The 20,454-nt window shown below is 42.1% G+C and overlaps 1 protein-coding gene across 1 annotated transcript in view; it reads right to left on the bottom strand.

Moving 5' to 3' along the window:
* Shq1 (SHQ1, H/ACA ribonucleoprotein assembly factor) overlaps positions 1-20,454 on the bottom strand; it is a 104,330-nt gene that overhangs the window by 38,299 nt on the left and 45,577 nt on the right. Inside the window, exon 10 of the mRNA XM_038319470.1 lies at positions 5,784-5,904. Within this exon, the coding sequence (XP_038175398.1) occupies positions 5,784-5,904 (121 nt within the window). The remainder of the gene's footprint in view (positions 1-5,783; positions 5,905-20,454) is intronic.

Raw genomic sequence — 20,454 nt, 5'->3', positions numbered from 1 at the left:
CAGCTACTGTGAGACAGCACAGCACTGGTTTAAGTTCACTTACAATCACCAAGGCTGAGATAGAGGCTTCTCATCCTCAAGATAAGTCTTTAAGAAAAATTTTCCTTCCATAGACTTCTGGCTTCAGTATCTTTAGGGTCATAAGACTGCTTTTGAGGAAAAATTATTTTGAGGAAAAGGAGTGGGAATTTAAATGTTTCAAGAGTATTAATTAGCAAACTATCAGCTCAATGTAAATAGGCCTAACATTTCAAGCACACATTTTTAAAAAATAATTTATTTAATTTCATTTTATGTACATTGGCTTAATGGTTTCAGATCCCCAGGAACTGGAGGTACAAACAGTACCATGTGGTTCTGTACCATGTGAACTACCATGTGGGTGCTGGGAACTGAACCTGTGTCCTCTGGAAGAGCAGCCAGTACTCTTAACTGCAGAACCATCTCTCCAACCTCAAGCACACATCTTAAATTCTTTTTCTGCACAATTACCTACCCTGAAAACAAAATACTATGCTAGATGGAGTTGGAGAGTGAGCTGAGAGACAGAGGGCATGCTTTGCATGTGCAGGAATGATCCCCAGTACCACACACACATGCACACGCATGCGCGCACACACACACACACACACACACACAACAAAACTGCACTGGATTAGAGAGAGGAAACAATCCAATGCTTCAGTTACATGCTCAGATATTTATACTTAAGATTGTCAGGATTTTATTTAAATTTAAAAATAACAAAAAAATTATATGCAGAAGAACAAAAATAAAGCCTTATTTGTCCCCCCGTCATTTCAAAATGTACTATAAATTAAAGCCACATAGTTTTAGCCAAATGTGTGGTGAGTGCCTGCAATCCCTGCATCAGGGAAGCTGAAGAAAAGGATCCTGGGGCTACATAAGATCCTGTTTCAAACCAGCAAAACCCCAACAAAACAAAACAGAACCCATTCAGTTAACTGTCAATTCTCTTCTGTGGGCACAGACACCCTTTTTGACAGTGAGGAGTTTCTTATTTAAAAACAAAACTTGATAGAAACTACATTATAAAGGGAAAAGATGTATTGAATACTATTAAGTGTAAAACAGATTACAAATGGGTATGTGCAAAGTATTTCCACTAGGTTAAGAATGAATGGGGAGCCAGGCGGGGTGACACATGCCTTCAGTCTAAGCACTCAGGAGGCAGAGGCAGGTGGATCTCCAAGTTCTAGGCCAGCCTGGTTTAAAGTGAGTTCCAGGACAGCCAGGGCTACATAGAGAAACCCTATCTTGAAAAGCCAATAGACAGACAGAGAGACAGACAGACAGGAAATAGATGAAGTATTAAAATACGTATACTGACAGCATAGGAGGAAGTGAAGAAGCAACTTTCTTAGGTCACATGGCCAATGAGACATAGAGCCAGAACATTCCACTTTATTCTTACCCATCCGTATCACCTAAAGGTGGAAAGCAGAACTACGACAGCTATTAATCATGGAAGGCCACCATGAAAGAATCAGATGTAGAAAGAAATCCAATACTGAACATAACTGAAAATTTCAACAAAGATAAGCCACAGCTGATGGACAGTGCTTTTAAAATTACACCTTATTTATTTATTTATTTATACATTCATTCATTTATTATTGTGTGTGTGCACATACATGCATTTACAAAAATGCCATGATGCATGTGTAGAGGTCAGAGGCCAACTAATAGGAGTTGGTTTTCTCTTCCACTGTGGTCCTGGTGACCAAACTCAGGATGCTGGGTTTGACAAGTGCCTTTACCTACTGAGCCATCTGCTGAACCCCAATTCACAGCTTTAAAAAGTATTACATTATTATTTTTTATTATTATTATTATTATTATTATTATTATTATTATTTGGTTTAAGGGTGTTTTGTCTGCATGTATGTGTACTACATATGTGCAAAAACCTGTAGAGGCCAGAAGAGAGCACCATATTCCCCTGAACCTGAGGTTATTATAGACAGTTGTGATCCTCTGTAGGGGTGCTGGGAACTGAATCCCAGTCCTCTGAAAGAGCAGCCAATGCTCTTAACTGCTGGGCCATCTCACCAGTTCCAGAGCTACATTTTTTTAACAATGAAAAACTTCTCCTTTAACTAACAGGGCCCATTCAATTCAACTAAAACTTGCTGTGTACACTAGACACTATAGATCCAGATGAGCGTTCTCTCATAGGGCCCTTGAAGCTTTAGTGGAGATGAGGGCTTAGATTATTCCACTATAGGGAAGGCATAAGATGTGCATAGCGATTTCTCAACCAAGTGCTAAGGGAGCATTTATGAACAAAACAAATGGTTCATTAAATCCCTTTCCTCCAGGAAGGTTCCCAAAGGGAACAGTTTTTCTTTGGGCTCCCTTCTACAGCCATGAGTAAAGAAAACTGGTTGTAACATGTGGCTTATCTGGGGAAGTATCTGGACCCACAGGGCAGGATATTGTCACAGACCTATCTATCTGTAATCAGGACTGCAAGTCAAACCTCAGCAACCCTCATGCTGCCACTTAGGGCATGTTTGATGCATCAGGCACCACACTGGAAACCTCAGTGCCATGGACACTGAAGGAAATAAGGAATGCTTGTTTTCCCCATAGACTCGTAACTCCTAATAAGAATCCAAGGTTCCATGTTCCACAAGAAGCAGACAGCATGGAAACAAAACACCCTCATGAGGCAAACTTTACATTGTTGCCATAGCTGCATTGATTCAATATAAGAAGGACAGCATTTCAATAAATTTTTGCCAAAGTAAATGTCTGACTGGAAAAATGGAATGCTGTTTTTGTGTAGGTCAGAATTTTATATTTGTCTGGCACTTCCAATAAAATGTTAAACAGCTTTTATTATTATAATAAAAAAATCAAATAGAGAATAAAAATTACAAACTATTGTGAAATATAAAAACATGGTGGTTTCACTATAGAAAATTAAACTGCAAAAGATGAAGAAAAATAGTTAAGAGCCTGTCATATTTAGATCTGAGAAGGTTCTAAGACATCAGAAAGCCCATCTAAGCTGTGCTTGTAAAACCAAGGATGAGATTAGAAGGTTTAACAAAAATCAGATGTGTGAAGAAATCTGTTATTTCAAAGGAGGAGGAAAATAGCTGGGCTATCGTTTATCACAGTAAAACACAGCCTATTTAGCAGAAAGAAAAGTGAGGCTCAAATTGATGAAGTCAAAGAAGAAAGGTAGTTTATACAATACTTGAGTCTCTGCAAGCTCTTTCCTTTCCTACTCCCGACTACAGTATTCTTTTACAAACAAAAACAAACAAATCACTACTACCAGAACAATTCATTACTGAGAACCTAAGAATTCTGCTGTTTCCCATGACTTAAAACAAGTTTAAAAAAAAAAAACTTTAAGAATGTCTGTTGAGCCCACAGCAACTTACACACTTACATCTGTCTATAAAATACAATGTAGTCTTCTCAGTATTTAATAAGCGATGTCACAAGATAGGAGAAGAGAACTCATGATCCTGGCACAAACCTCAACACTCATTACATGTTTATAAAATCCCTGCTCTCAGAAAACAAAACAACCCACACCAAGAGACTGTTTCAATTTAATTATATTATGAAAACAAAAGTAACAACAGGAAATAGCATCAGGGTATCTGATCAGCTCAATTAGCAGGAGAACCAAATAAAGTGATGGCCTGCCATTATGACCTCAGGGGTTAAAGATCCAATTTTCCATCTGGCAAAATCTAGATTTCTAACACAGATGCTGACTTCACATGCTGGATAGTATCAGGTGTTGTCTGGAGCAATCCTGAGCATCCTCCAGCCAACAGGTAGTCAGGGGGCTTTCACGCTGCACTAATGTAATTGCTTCCTTGTGAACAGAAATAATAAATTCCGTATCACGATCATTCCAAGAGGTATTAAAAGGCAATCACAGCAGTAAGAGAAGCCTCTTGCTTCTCTCCCTTCTTGGTCAGCACTGAAACAACACTGTGCCATCATGTTCAACAGCAACCAGAAACTGTTCCAATCAAGAGCTCTGTAAATCTCAACAAACAGCCCCTTGCTACTGAAGTGGATCCCTGGCTGTGCCTGATGAGAAGCAGATCTATGTACTCAAGTCCTTCCTGACATACAAATGCATTGTCTTTTTAAGTTAACAGTCAGCTAACTTTGCTTCCTTGATTGAAGCAATGCTAAACGGTTTTACAAATCAAGAAAATGTCACTCAGCAAGTGCTGGGGCCTATTTGTGAGTATTCAGACTCTTCAATACCTATGCTGCAAGAATAAAGTTTTTCTTATACTTGGAAACATGAACTTGGTAAGTCAGGGGTCAGTGGACAAAAGCACAGCTCTTGTTTCCATTAGACTTAAATCTTGTGGCTTTTACACATGCAAATGTCAGTGCACATGCATGCACACACAGTCCCACCACAGGTATAGGTCTAAGTACCTGGTCTTGAGACTTCCATTCAGAAAGGAGGTTAGCAATTCTGTGTGCACACTGTTAGGGTTTGACTCCAGAAGGCCCCACAGTCTCATCTGCCTTAGCACTTGTTAAGGTTAAGGGACTACCTGGAGACTATGGAGCATTTAGAACTGCAAAGCTATTAGGAATGGTCCTTTGAGAGCTACAGCCTGGCCCCACTTTCTCCTCATCTGATAAGACATGAAGAAGCCACGCTGTAAGTTCACACCACATTGACCCTAGTCACCATGCATTCCCTGCCATGTACCCTCTAAGCCAGTGATTCTCAACCTTCCTAATATTGTAACTGTTTAATGCATGACAAGATGTGGGATGTCTTTCTGTATATGTGTTGCTTTTATTGGTTAATAAATAAAGCTGCTTTGGCCTATGGCAGGGCAGAATATAGCCACGCTGGAAGAGATATAGAGAGAGAATGGGCAGAGTCAAAGAGATGTCATCTGCCAAAGAAGGACACATTAGAACCTTACCGGTAGGCGACAGCCTCGTGGCGATACACAGATTAATAGAAATGGGTTAATTTAAGATGTAAGAATAGGTTAATAAGAAGCCTGAGCTAACAGGCCAAATAGTATTGGAATTAATATAGTTTCTATGTGATTATTCTGGTCTGGATGACCAGGAACTTTTAAAACAGTCTCCACTTACAATGTCACCCCAACCATAAAATTATTTTCATTGCTACTTCATCACTGTAATTAACTGTAATGTAAATATTTGTCTTCTAGTGGTCTTAGGCAACCCCTGTGAAAAGGTTATTGACATGGGTCATGACCCACTGGATGAGAGCTATTGCTCTAAACTGTGAACAGAAAGAATCATTCCTCCCTTTAGTTGTTTCTGACAGATATTCTGCTATAGCAACACACATGCCATAAATCATATATTCATATATACACACACATATCAAACCAATTTCTTTTATCCACCTATACCTATCTCTCGAAACAATTCACCAAGCTGCCTATCTTAATAAAGCCTAGACATCCCTCCCTGTGCGTGCGCACGCATGTGTGTGTGTGTATGAGTGTGTGTGTGTGAGACAGAGAGAGAGAGAGAGAGAGAGAGAGAGAGAGAATATTTATATTTTCACCCTCCCTCTGAGACAGTCTTTCTATGTAGCCCAGGTGAGCCCCAAATGCCCCTGCTTAGAACCCAGCTGTTTCTAGTGTTTAGTAGCTATATGGGTTTCTTTCACATTAAGATTTACTCTCCAGGTATTTCATTTTCTTCCTCCCAGGTAAGTGGTATTTTACAAACACAAGTACATACAAATTGCCCAGGGACACAAAACTTACTTGGCCTTCTGAATCCATACACAGTAGTCTGAGATGTAGAGATCATTCAAAATGTAGGCTGGGTCATTTTCCTGAAAGATTTTGTGAACATCCAGGAGACATTTTAAAACTGCACTCTTACCTGAAGAAAAAATTAAAAACATCCAGTCAACCTTAAGGAGGAAAAAAAATCTGATTTCTTAACTAAGAAATTAAGATCTTGGAAGGAAATGCATTTTAAACAGCTCAGAGTTTTAAGTTTCTTAAGAATATTTTAACTTATGAACTACCTCTCCAGCCCCTTAGCTTTTATTTTTGAAACAGTCTTACTATGCCACCCAGGCCATCCTTGCACTTGTGATCCACCTGCTCTCTGCTGAGTAGCTGGGGTTACAGGCCTGCACTGCCCCCTGGCTTGAAAACACATTTTGAAAAAGAGAGAACCTGTATTTAAAGTGGTGGTGCCCAATACATAGAAGAGATGTGTACGTTAGCAGGTTCACTTTCAACAACCTGAAGTGTGTGCACAGCGCAGTAGTGCTCACTCAGCTTCTTTCCCTGACATAAAATCTCCATCCTTTTCCCTTGGCAATGCCTTATTCCTACCCTCTCTTTCCGGCCACCAGAGTCCACATCCTTTCACACATCCATCATCTCATATGCAGAGTCAAGAGTTCTTCCCCATCTTTGGTTCTAGACTCTCCAATGGGTCACACATTTTGTGATATGTTGTCCACCCCACCCCCCGGCATGTGCTTTCAAGACTCTTTATGGCATCGTCTAACTTGTTCCTCTTTTCTACTTGACATAACTTGTCTAGCAAGTCTTGGGTCCTTTCAGCAAACCCTCAGCCCATGTCCCTTTACTAAACCCTGCAATGGCAATGGAAAGCAAGCCAGGTGATCCTCCCTAAACCTCCCCTGCTCACTTCATAGGAGAACCCCAAATGCCAGGATGTAAGAGCCATGGAGACTATTCCAACCTCAATGGTGCCACAGACCACCCACTGTGCCATGCTACCTATACACTCTTGGGTCACTCAGTCATATCACATTTTATTATTCAAGAGTTAAAGTCCTTGGAAACACGGGTCAGACCTTTCCAGGGTTAACTAGGCAGCGTCCTAATATGCAGACAATGAAAGTTCCATTGCTAGCCTCCAAAATGAGAGAACCGTGTAATGCTTAGCAAGCTCAGAACTACAAGACACCAAGCTCATCTAGTTAAGACAAAGAAAGACTTCATTGTGACTAAGATGGACACCTCCACTGCCTGCCTAAATACGAAGTAGATAATGTGGACGGGAGAACTTCAAGAAAAGAGAAGGAAATAAAAACAGAGCACATACCTGTGGTGAAACCAGTGTCACCCCAAAAAACCCAAAGGTGAACTGAACCTGGAATGGTTGGAACAGTTCCAATGCCAACGGGATAAAAAGTGTTCCACTAGGCACACACAAACTGGTTCCCTCTTGATTTTTCTATTTCGGTGAAGCGGATGCGGCAGGAAGGTGTTAAGATTTGTGATACTGGCTGTGCTAGCTTGTTTCTATTGCTGTGATAATGACTATGGGGGCGTGGAGATGGGAGGTTGACTTGGCTTATACTTCTACATCACAATCCATCATCAAAGGAAGCCAAGGCAGGGGCTCAAGGCAGGAACCTGGAGACAGACGCTGAAGCAGAACCATAAAGAACACTATAACTTACTGTCATGCTCAGCCTGCTTTTCCATATAACCCAGGACCACCTGCCCAGGGGTGGCACCACCCACAGAGGGCTGGGGCTTACCCCACCCATCATTGATCAAGAAAACATTTTCTAATGCTAATCTGATGGAGGCAATTCCACAATTGCCCGTTCCTCCTCCCAGATGACTCTTACACGTGTCAAATTGACAAAACAAAGCTAACCAGCTCCCTGACTGACTATAAAGAGTTAAGTAGCAATCACAGGTCTCTGCCAGAAAACTACTCACGTGTAACTTGACTCTACGTCTTTACAGGGTGACAGTCCCAGAACATTCCTTCCCAAGATCTCATACCTTCCTAATATAACCAGATGAACAGAGAATGCAGGGTTTAAGGTGGTAGGGAAGGTACTAGTCCATTCACTGAATCAATAGATGAGCCCATTGTGTGCCTAGCACTGGTCCACGTGGAGGAGCACAGTTATTCATTATTTACACCTCTTCTTTTTCAAAATGTCCACCAGACACATGCAATTTATTCAGCAAAAACCTGGACACACTCTGCTACAGAGCTCTCAAACACTGACAGAGAAATGCTACACATTGTGACTCATATGCACTTAAGCAACTGAAAAGCAATCTTCAGATGACGTTTTTAAGAAATCATATGCAAGGGAATTTGGGAAAATGGGAGTTAGAAGCTCTCTTCAAAAAGCTGTGTATCAACAAGCCTCACCAAAACTAGTTTTACAGAATTTTATGTCGTAGCATGGAAAAGAGAGCCAGGCTGGTTGCAGTTGACAATCTAAGAGAAGCACATTAAAGTCACCCTCCCTCCAACCCGCTATTGTCATCTGAGCCCCTTTGGTTTCTCAAGCTAGCAGCCAGCTTCCCCACGGCAAGCACGGCATCACAACTAGGGGTTTACATACAGGGGGCTAGCTGGGGTTTTTAACATCTCTTTTGTACCAAAAGCTCTTTCTGTTCTGTCCTCAGCTACTTATTCAGCAGCTATCCACAAGAAAAGACTAGTCCTTTTCTAGGCTGTCACATGGCTGGTGACTAGAAGCTTACAGGGACGCACAGTCCCTGCCTCCTGTGGGGCTTTTACCCAGTTATGGTCTTGTCACATATCCTATAAGCATAAAAACCTGCTCAGGCCTAAAGCTAAGACAATTATTTTGGCTCAAAAGCACTGCAGGAAAGTGACCATTTTTTCAAGCAGTTCACTGCCTGCCCAGAGTATAAAAAACAAAGGTACCTTTTGCACAGTAACCACGGTAACTATTTTCACTGCAGGAAGGAGCTAGCATTTGTCCCCAGGATGTCAAATGGCCCTAAACTCAGAGATTCTCTAGGACTGATTGGCTGGATAAGCCAACCCTAGCCATGCAAGAATGTTCTCCCTGAATCTAGGGTCTTCTACTCACCCATGAAGGCACTAGAAACTAGTGTCCTGGGATTATAAGTGACAAAAGTCATGAATGTTTTACTTCACTGGAATGATTGTCTAATGATGGCACACAGAAACATAACGACAACATAAAGAAAATATGGAGGGCAATAATAAGTAGGTGGCCGGTAAACACGATTTAACATGTTCTCTGACTTTTCCTCCCATTAGCAGACCAGGTTGGGCAATAATCTCTGAGCAACAAACCAGCTTGTGGCTGCAGGTATTTAAGAAATTGGTGCCATCCCTAGAAGGATCAGAGTAGGAGATGCTTTTGCTGGTTAGGTGCCAGAATAGGAAGAATGATGCAAGCTGCTATCTATACCTAAGACTAGTTCAGTTTCTTTTCAGTGGGTGACTACGGCTTTCGGAATACCCAGCTCCGACCTATGCACATGCAGGTCAGCCTGCACTGTTATCGGGTGGTGTTCTCCAGGAGTCACCTTCCTTGGTTTTTGAAACAGTGTCTCTCTGCACTGGAGCACAGTGAGTAGCCAGCAGGCCAGTGACTGTGGGGCCAGGGAAGAACATTAAGTAGCATGCTCTGTCGCTCTATTTTATTCTCTGCAGACATGGTCTCTCACTGACCCTGGCAGCTAAGCCTGGACTTTTTATAAGTGTGCCAGGCATTTAAACACAGGTCCTCATACTTGCTCAGCAAGGGTCCATTCTGACAAAGCTGCCTCCTTGATGTTTTAAGCTACGCAAAACAAGAAGTCAAGAAAGGAAAAGAAGACTTTAAAGTCTTGACAGAAAGGCTGCCTCGTCGTTATTTATAAAATGTATCAGAATAAAAGCCAACAGTATTTATTATCTTTAAACACAATTTAGCAGATACCTGGGTAAATTTCTTAGAGTCTGGTGAGACAATATTATCAAAAGAGATATCTTAGCAATTATTTTAACATTAATTTCCATAGCTCATTTGAGCCTAAAAAGGGAGAAGATAGAAACACTGTGTCAAATCAGTCAAAATTAAGAGAAACAAAATGGGGTAATTTGCTTCATGATGAATAAAGTCCCTAATAACAAAATGCTTCTCAGTCTGGGTAAGTCTTTCACACCCTCAAATTCCACTTAAGGGTTCTGCACTGTAAGAAGCACATACTTAAAATGAGCTAGTCTCGTAGGCAGAGTAAGGCCAGTTAAAAAAAAACAAACCATCCTTTGCTATTACAGTTACACTACACACAGTATCCACACATTCACAAACAGAATTAACAGGAAGCAAGAGTACACTTTGTAGGTGGTCCTGCCTGAAACAGATTCAATGCAGTGTCTAATTTTCCATCCAAGTATCAATTCAGGCATTCCTTCTTTCTGGGAACAGAGTTCCAGCTCTCCCCCAGGTCTATCTACTTCAGGTACCCCCACAATGCCTGGCAAACCTCTCCAGTTAGAGCCAGCATGTACACCACATACCAGCCCTTCAAGTTAGGGACTTCCTTTTTTTGTTTCACAAATAAGTGAATTATTTGGCCCAGTCCCAGCTAGGATTTAAAATTTAGCATGTCTGAATCTCAACCAGTATGGCATAAACAGTATCTGAATTCATCACCTTGCATGGAGAACTCCTAGGCACGAAAGGATGTGACTTTTCATTCTCTAAATTGGAACAACGTCCAGAAAACCCTATGTTCCTGTTCAATAAAGGATACAGACTGGAGTGAGTAGACAGAAGCTAACGTTGTTTACACCCTTTGCTCGGACTGCCGGGTTAACACGTACAAGAGTAGGCAACACCTCTGGGGTCTGTGAACTTCACTTCAAGCTACTGCATTATTACAGGCATGGTGCTCACACCTGTGATTCTAGCACAGGAGGATTACCTCCCGTTTAAGTTGAGCCTGGGCAACAGTGGGATACAGAAAGAAATCGTGTCTCAAAAATGACAACAAGAAACAAATAATCAAAAAAACAAAACGAAACAAAACACCTGTCCACGACAATCATGGGCACTTCCTCCAGGAGGAAAGGAGAAGGCCTTTAGGTCTCAGAAAGCTCCTGAGTGATGACAGTCACAAGACTTCTAAAGTTACAAAAGACAATAAGCAGTTGCTAGGGAGAGAGAACTCAAGCACCAGTTAATCAGCCTGCAAATCATTCCTGGAGCTGTAAGGATGCAGCTTTGTGAGTCATCACTTAGGCTGAGGTGGGCTTCTTGGAGATGGAGCTGCCTTTTGAGTGACCATGTTCTTGTGAGAAAACCCTCACTTACACTCCTGCAAGTAACCCCAGCAAGTGCACTGCTCTGCTAAGCTGGGCATAAAGGAAGTGTTCCTTTGGTCCATCATCAGTGCCCTATCTAAGGGTCAATACAAGTCTGTTCATGTCTCCCCAGGAAGACTCATAGAATGCAACTGACACCCAAGCAGGACCAAAGAACTGACGATGAATAAGGGAGAGGTGGCTGCTCATTCCCTGCAACAGGTACTGAGATATGCAGCTGAGGATGATCTGCATGAGGACGGGGCACTCCTCTGTCAACAAACCAGACAGAGCCACTTTTCCCCATGGATATGGGATGATGTGCCTCCTTGCTATCTGGTGGCACATTCTACATTAGACACATGATAGGACACGCAATCAAAGTCAAGCCATCTAAGAGGAGAGCATCCCTGGGAATAATCTTTGGGTGGCCATCTTCTTTTACTTGAGATGGATAGCATATTCCTTGACTAATGGGGTCCATCCTGTGAAATGGTAATGTCCCAAACAGATGATAAAAGAACTCGCCTATATACGGGAGGAATTGTGAGAAAAAGGCATGCAGATGCAACCCACTGGCAAGAAAGTAGGAAAATAAAAAAAGGTGAGATGGAAGGGTTGGCTTGCCATTTCTCACAGCTAGAAGGATGTAATGAAAAGACAGCATAAGTTAGAGCTGTGCTAAAGAGCCCTTCTCTGGTTCCAAAATCTTAGAACTCATGGAAGAATCAGTGAGGCGGGACAGAGCAAAGTAGAAGTGCTGGAAAACACTTCTGAAGCCCCACCTTTAGTACAAAGGAAGGAAAACCCAGGATTCAACATGACTGACAATCAGAGAACACTCTGCATTTGGACTGATTAAATTGGGAAAAACTCTTAATTGAGGAATGAAGAACCCCTTGACAATCTGGCGTTGTGAGGCTGTGAAAAAGGGGGTCATATGAGACCAGTCTGAGTGCCACGAAGGCAGAGAAACTAAGTGTGGTGGTTTGAATGAGAAAGGACTCATAGATTTGAATACTAGGTCACCAGCTGGTAGAACTATTTGAGAAGGCTTAAGAGGTGTGCCCTTGTTGGAGGGGATGTGTCACTGGGGAGTGGTAAGGGTGGGTTTGGAGGCTTCAAAGACCCATATGATTCCCAGTTAGCACTCTGCTTCCTGTTCGTGGATCAGGTTGTAAGCTTTCAGGTATTGCTCCAGTACCATGCCTGCTTGCCACCATGTTTCCTGTCATAATGGTAACAGAATTTAGCTCCCTGCAACTGTGAACCCCAAATGAAATGCTTTCTTTTGTAAGTTGCCTTGGTCACGGTATTTTATTATAGTAATAGAAAAATAACCAAGATACTAAGTAATATGATTATTCATCTTTCACCGACACAGAGGCTGCATAACCTGAAGCAACACAAACAATAGCAGTACCCATGGCCTCGCACGGGCATCATTAGAAAGCCTTGGTTTCACCAGCTGAGATCTCCATGAATTTCATTAAGACAATAAAAGGCAAGCACAACAAAGTAAGTTCAGTAAGATGAACAGTATTTGATGACCAGTTCACCTGACAGGACTGTTCACAGTAGAGTTAAGAAGAAGCTGAGAGGCTGGAGACACAGCTCAGGGGTTAGAAGCACATACTGTTCTTACAGAAGACACAAATTAGATTCCTAGCACCCACACTAAGGGTTCATGATAACCTGCAACTCCTGCCTCAGGGGGATCCAAGCCTCTGCCCTCTATGAGAACCTGTACTCATATGCATATATCTACACACAGACACACAGATTTAAAAGTATAGCAAAAGAAAGAAAAATAGAGTGAGGGAGGAAAGAAGAAAAGGGAGTGGGGAGAAGGAAAAAGGCCAACTCAGCAAGGACTTCATTCTAGTGGTGCTGCTGAGCCCTAAGGTGGGACACAACCATTACAATACAGGAGAAGCTCCAGCAGACCTGGATGACTTCGAACAGCATGTAAGCCAGGTGTGTAAAGAGCAAAAGCAATCGAGGGGAGGAAAAGGTCAAATCAGACAGGAGTCTGTGCAGGTTGCTAGGTGGCAAATGTGCCAAGATTTGTGGAACAGAGCTCCTATCGAGAGAATGACCAGAAAGGCAAAGGTTGTGCCAGTGAGCTTCTGAAGCTCAGGGAAACGTAACAGCAACACAGGTGAAAAAAGCTTATCTTGGGGTTGGCAGTTGAACATCTAGAATACCTGTGTGCACTTCTGCCCTGCCAAGAAGGTTCACTGGCAGTGGTGACGGTTCACTCAACCTAGAGCCTTTTTTCACAGCCAGGAGAGACTGACGAACACGCCAAGTACCACAGTGATAGCCCAGAGCCTGTTAGAACCCAGGAGTTGACTCCAGTGCCTACCTCAGGTTAGAGCAAAGCCCTGCTCCCTCTTGGCTGAGCTAGGCTGAGCAGTACAAGCTGGCCCCACGGAGACCACTGGAGTAGAGAGATGCACGGCAGGCACAGCAGCAGTTGCAGCAGCACCCCATACATGTAGTGTTCCCACACATGCCACTGTACTCAACACTGATCTTGTATACATGCATATGAAATAACTACTAGAACATAGACATCTGTGAATGAATTTAGGCCAGAGGTCAATGTTGGACATTATCCTCAATCACTTTTCAACCCACTGAAATTAAGAGTTCACTGATCAGCTAGAGTAGCTAGCCAGCATGTCCTGGATTCTACTCCCCAGCACTGGGACTAAAGTATACAATGATATGCCCAGATCTTTCCATTATGCTAGGGATCTGAACTCAGGTCCCTATGCCAGCATATTAAGTATTTGAGCCTTCAACATTGTTCTTTGATGAAACAATTGATGTACATAAGATCATTTTGTATTATACAATACCTTAGTAAGATTTCTTTTTTTAAAAAATATCTTCCAAGATAAACTGGCACTTGCTTAGAGGGGATAAGGTAGGCCTTCAAATATCCTTACCAACCTCTGTTGAAAGGTCTGATTACCCCTCCCCTCAAAAAGACTCAACTATATAATGCTATACTATCCCTTAAGTGTCTTATAGATTTGAGCAACATCTGGAATAACAATAAAAATAAGAGTTAAAGAGTCTGAAGAAAGGCACCATTAGGAGCCATAATAGTGGATGACAATCCTGGTACCAGAGATAGGCTACCACTCTATGAGGTAGCCAAGGAGGTTCCTAAGGCCCCACAACTACCACAACTGTTGGCTGCATGCTACAATTAGATAGTAAGTCCTTGTTGCTTTAAAAAAATTTGGCAGTAGGACACGTGTTGTACAATATTATTTTAAGGTGTGTTACTTTTGTTTATGTCTGGAATATTTGTTTAATGATGCAAAGATGTGTTTGATTAAATAAAATTCACCTGTGGTCTGGAGGCTGAGTCAGCGACTAGCTGACAGGAAATAGTAGGGAGGAGCCAGGTGGAGAAGGGTTTATAAAGCCGGGCGAGAAAAAGCATGAGGACTTCTCGGGAGATGCTAGGAGGCGAGCTGGGTGAGTTGCTTGCTATCCAGCCTCTCTGCAAACAGGATTCTACCTCAACCTTTGAATCATGAGTTCTTTAGCGGGACAGAGATTTAGATAAGTTCTCTTAGTAGTTTGGAAGAGTCGGTGCCTGAGGGAACAGAATTTCTTTACGCTGTGGCTCTTGCAGCCCTAGCTGCTGCTGGTAGCAGTAGAGTTGCAGCTGCTGACTAGGATAGCCATAGTTTAAAAGGCAGACAATTAAAATGAGGACAAAGGACGACGTGGAGAAGTTAGGCTGGAAATGAGCTGGAAGCTCTGACCTTGCTGGGTGGCTTTCTTCCTTTTCTCCCCCTTTTTAAATTATTTTATTTTTTTAATTTTGTATTACTTTATAAATAACAGGAGTCAAAATTTCCACTTCCTCTCCTCTTCCCACTCCCCTCCGCCTCCAGTCCTAAGAGAGGGCAGGGTACCCTGCCCTATGGAAAGTCCAAGGCCCTCCCCCCTCCATCCAGGCTTAGGAACGTATGCATCCAAATAGAATAGGATCCCAAAAAGCCAGTACACACAGTAGAGACAAATCCCAGTGCCATTATTGTTGGCTGCTCAGTCTGCCTCAATTGTGAGCCACATTCAGAGGGTCCAGTTTGATCCTATGCTCGTTCAGTCCCAGACCAGCTGGATTTGGTGAGCTTCCATTAGTTCAGGCACACTGTCTCATTGGGTGGAAGCACCCCTCACGGTCCTGACTTCCTTGCTCATGTTCTCCCTCTTTCTGCTCTTCAACTGGACCTTGGGAGCTCTCAGTCCAGTGCTCCGATGTGGGTCTCTGTCTCTATCTCCCATCAGATGAAGGTTCTATGGTGATATTTAAGATATCAGTCTGACTACGGGACAAGGCCAGTTCAGGCATCCTCTCCTCCACTGCCCAGAGTCCTAGCTGGGGACATCCCTGTGGACATCTGGGAACCCCTCTAGAGTCAAGCCTCTTGTCAACCCCACAATGCCTCCACAGATATGGGAGCAGGGCTGGCTGGTTTTCATAGCACTAGAAGATGCAATGCAGGCTGCACGGGCAGAACTGTCATCAACAGTTTGGTTAAGGATGCTGCATGATATGCTACCCACATACCCGGTAAGATGTGTCCACTGAACAATAGTGGTATGACTGTTATAGGTGCCATTAACTGCTTCCTGATTGGATTTAACACCCTCTCAACTCATGCCTGGCATTGTAAACCACAGCAAAGGCCTATGGCTGGACTCCAGTGAGGAAGCAGCTGCTATTGTTTATTACTAAACATTCTCTATTCACCCATGCTCAAGTAAGTAGCCCCTCCCCATGATCCTCTAAGTGACTCCAATAATGTCACTGATCCACTAAACTAGACTTGGGTAGAACTGTTTCTTTGGTCTGTTGTCAGTGTCTCCCTGGAAAAAGTCACCCAATAACATACAACTTGTTTCCAACTTCTCTTATTACATCTACTACCTGAAACTCAGCTGTACCAATTTTCTTTCCTCTCTGCACCATTAGAAAACCAAGGCTGCTTTTAGCCTTTTCTGTTCTTACAACCCTTAATCAGAGCCTGTCAAAGTGTCAGGTCTTTCAATCTCTAAGCACATAGTCAGATGTCATCAAAATCACTTGACGGTTGCATAACTGATTCTCACTCATTTAGACAGTTAAGAACAAGACATTCAAATTCCAGGAAGAACTCCTTTAAAAAAAATCCCATTTACATACTAAGTAAAAAATGGACATGTTAAGAAGTCAAAGACAAACAGCTTATTGAAACAAACTTAAAACATATACTAAAAACTTCAAAACTATTTTAGCACAATTATGATTCAACAACTTCATCCGAAGAATATGCCACATATTCCCATGTCCAACTAAAACTTAGCTGTTTGAATTGATACTGCTTGATAACAAAAGTTCTGACACATCCTTGGGAACTGTTAGCTTCGAATTGGGAAAGCAGCTCTAAGAAGCCAGAGAGAGAAAATGTGGGCGCACAGGAGGAAGAGCTAGCAGCTCTTCAAGCGGCACCTGAAAGAAAACCCACTCAGCCCCATCACATATGCATCTTTTGATGGTGGAGAATACTGTGCCAAGGTGATTTTTTTAAAAAAAATGTTGGCAATCAGTATTCTTCCTTTCTACTTCCTTTAAAGCCCTGCAGAGTGTCAAGACCACACAACACAGTGACAGCAGGTGACAGACGGACCATGTATCTGCCCATTTCACCCAGGCCTCATCACTCTTCATACACCCTGCCTTGTTTGCTTACTGCTCGGCCAGCTAGACATCTCAGTTTGCTGCTCCTAGTGAGGAGGATCCTATGCTACTGCAAACCAAATAGATCAGCTGCATCTGGCCTACATGGTGGGTTAGCAAGCAAAGTGATATCTGTTAGCACTGCTGTTAGGGATAAGAGGCAGCCCATGACCTCAGCCTCCAATCCTTCAAGATAAACTTGAGGCAAAGGTGGTAAATCTATTCTGTGAAGACCTACAAATTTGATATTTTAGCTTTGTAGACTGTGTAATCTCTGCTGCAACTACTTGACTACGCCATTAAATTATAAAAGCAGCCAAAGAAAATACGTAAGTGATTGGGCATGATTGTGTTCCAACAAAACTTTATTTATGGACACTAAAATATGAAGTGAATATAATTTTCATGTCACAAACATAATTTTGTTTTTCTTATGGGACAGAGTCTTCCACATGCAGGAATTTGCAGTCTTCCTGTACAGTCTCCTAGGTGCCAAGATGAAGGGTGTGTGCCACCATACCTGACTCAAAGTATCACTTTTCTTTTTAATCACTTAAAATGTAAAAGGAGAACCAGGCATAGTGACATATATCTAAAATGTTGGCACTAAGGAGGGTAGAAGTAGGACAATCAGTAGTACAAGGGTAGTCATCTACATGAAGAGTTTAAGGTCAGCCTGGGTTACAGGATACAAGGCTCTATCTTAATAGCCCTCCTACATAAATAAATGAGATGGAAAAAATTAAAATACTTAAAACTCAAGGACCAAACAGGATAGATTTGATCTTTTGGGAACACTTAAGGTATTTTTTTAAGGAACCTTCTCTTTTTCCTTTTATACACACTTTTTATCATAAGTGGTACATATGTGTATAGGGTGTGTGCATGTGTGTGTGTGCACGTGCCCATGCACGCACATGTGTGTATACATGCAAAGGCCAGAGGTGTCTTGATTACTTTCCACTAAGGCAAGTTCTTTTACTTGACCCCAGAGCATCCAATTCAACTAGGCGAGCTAGCTAGTTTACTCTGGGTATCCTAGTCTCACTTCTCAAGAGCTAGGGTTACAAACAGGCCAACTTGCCAACTTGGCATTTATGTTGGTACTAGAAATCCAAACTCTGGTCTTCAAACTTGTGGAGTAAGTAGTTTCTCAACTGGGCCATTTATCATCTGTCACCAAGCACCCTTATCTTACAAATGCATACATATGTCTTGTCTTTTGTTCCTTCATTTGTGTCAGACAACAAACTCTTCAAAGGCTAAGGCCATGCTATGCATACCTTTCTACTCTTCATCGATTCTGTGTCCTGCCCCGCACAGAAAACAGACTAGACTCATGTCTGCTCAACACCGGCATGCCTGTCACTTGCTAGTATTTAAAGATGAGCTCCTTATTTAAAGAAACTCTTAAGTTACATAAATGGAATTCTTGTATGCCCTCTGAGGGGCATATAAAATGACTCATTTGATTTCATCTAGGTTCCAATATTAACCTTCAATAGGACCTCAAGTCAAATAAAAGTTTTTCTCTCTCCCTACCCTAATTTCATTTTAAATAAATACAACTTCATCTTCTTACAGAAGACAGAATGAAAGCTACTCCCATTTTCAAAAAAGGTTCAGCTGACTTTATAGATAGTCAAAGGGGACTAATTATGAAGTTTTTAAAAATCACACATTCGAAAAAACTATAACTCACTTCTTCATTTTTTATATTACTCAGCTAAGAAACGGAAGAACTTAGTAAAGCATATTAACTAAATAGTTCAAGAACTATAACGTGCATGTGAGTTCTCTGAAAGTATTTAAGAAATCAGTTGATTTAGAGCCATTACCCCCAGTGAGCAACATACATAACCAAGCTTCAAGGAACAGAACATTAAACCTTAAACTATTAGCAATTCACAGTAACTAGAAGGCAATTATAACATGCAAACCATGTGGGGAAATGCTGCCCCCTATACCGTATTTTAAGCTAACAAAGAACTTTTCTTATAATTTTAACTTCCAAATTACCATGAAAACAATCTACACACTTATAACAGCTAACAACACTTAGTGGGTGCCAGGAATATTAGAGGCAGGGATTCTGTGGAAACAAGTGGACATGGTTTTCTTCCCTTTGACGGCCATTGCACATCAACATCCTTCTAGATGGGCTACGTAGAAACCTACGAATGCTCTGAGGCTGGCTAACATGAACTGGAAGAGACAGAAACAAACTGGCACTCTAATGAAAGATGGGATTTCAAGCCTCTATGCTTGAGGCAGGAGAAAGAGTAGCTCAGGTTAGCTCAATCACAGTGCCTATACTTTCCAGCATTCTGGCTCAGTACTGCAATTTGGGAGTTGACTCCCGCTCTAAAGCTTGCTCCTGTAAGATTTTAATTAGGGTTTAGATGACTAGTATCTAGATGATGGGAAGGGAGTATACCATCAAATAACCTTCATGAGGACTTGTCCAACCTCAAGTGAATCATCCCGTCTCCCTTTGTTAAACTGAATGGTTCTTTTAAGGAGGGTACTTTGTGCCGTGTACCTGCCAGTGCACAGTACTTGCTTCAGTGCTGAGTGACGCAGACACTAAGGCCTGTGTCCCCTCACTTTAGTTTTTATTCATAATCAAAAACTTATCTCTTCAATCAAGCTAGATGCGAAGAGGAATAAGGAAAATATGTAACTCAAATGTTTCAGTTATGGTTTCTTTTTCTTTTCTTTTTCTTTTTTTTTTTTTTTTTTTGGTTTTTCGAGACAGGGTTTCCCTGTAGTTTCTAGAGCCTGTCCTGGAACTAGCTCTTGTAAACCAGGCTGGCCTCGAACTCAGAGATCCGCCTGCCTCTGCCTCCTGAGTGCTGGGATTAAAGGCGTGCGCCACCACCGCCCGGCTCAGTTATGGTTTCTATTGTGAAAAATCACCATGACTAAAATCAACTTGGAGAGTAAAGGGTTTATTTCCTTTTACAACTTGTAGTCCACCAAGAAGAAAAGTCAGGGTAGAAACTCAAGGTAGGAACCTAGAGGCAGGAACTGAAGCAGAGACCAGACCAAGCCTGCTGCTCCTGGTTTGCTCAGTTTGCATTCTTACACACCTTACAACCACCTGCACTGGAAAGGCAGGACCCACAATGGGCTGGACCATTCTACATCAATCAAGACAATACACACAGACTTGCTTACACGCAATCTGATGGCATTTTCTCAACTGAGGTTCCCCTTCCCAGATAACTCTAACTTGTATGAAACTGACAAAAACTAAAACCAAACAAATAAAAACCAAAACCCAAAACTAAGCAGGACAGCAAAGAAGCACGAGGAGAGCACAAAGGTTCCAGGATACTGTGGGCAGGAGATGGGATGTGCTCTCCTGAGCTGCAGAAGGAATGGTCTAGTGGTTAAGATGCATACAAATAAATGAATTAGAACAGTTCCCAGCTGGCAATGGGGATCTTCTTGCTGGCTTCCAAGATGCCTTCTTTCACCTTCCTAAAGACCACATGAATCACCCAACCACTCAGTCTCAGCAGTGCACATGAAACAATGGGAAACATTTGTGCTTGTTCAGCATCTGTCACTGACAAGTTACCAGG

Source organism: Arvicola amphibius, chromosome 2 (assembly GCF_903992535.2).
Source record: "Arvicola amphibius chromosome 2, mArvAmp1.2, whole genome shotgun sequence".
Classification (NCBI taxonomy): domain Eukaryota; kingdom Metazoa; phylum Chordata; class Mammalia; order Rodentia; family Cricetidae; genus Arvicola; species Arvicola amphibius.
This window is presented reverse-complemented; position numbering and strand designations above follow the sequence as displayed.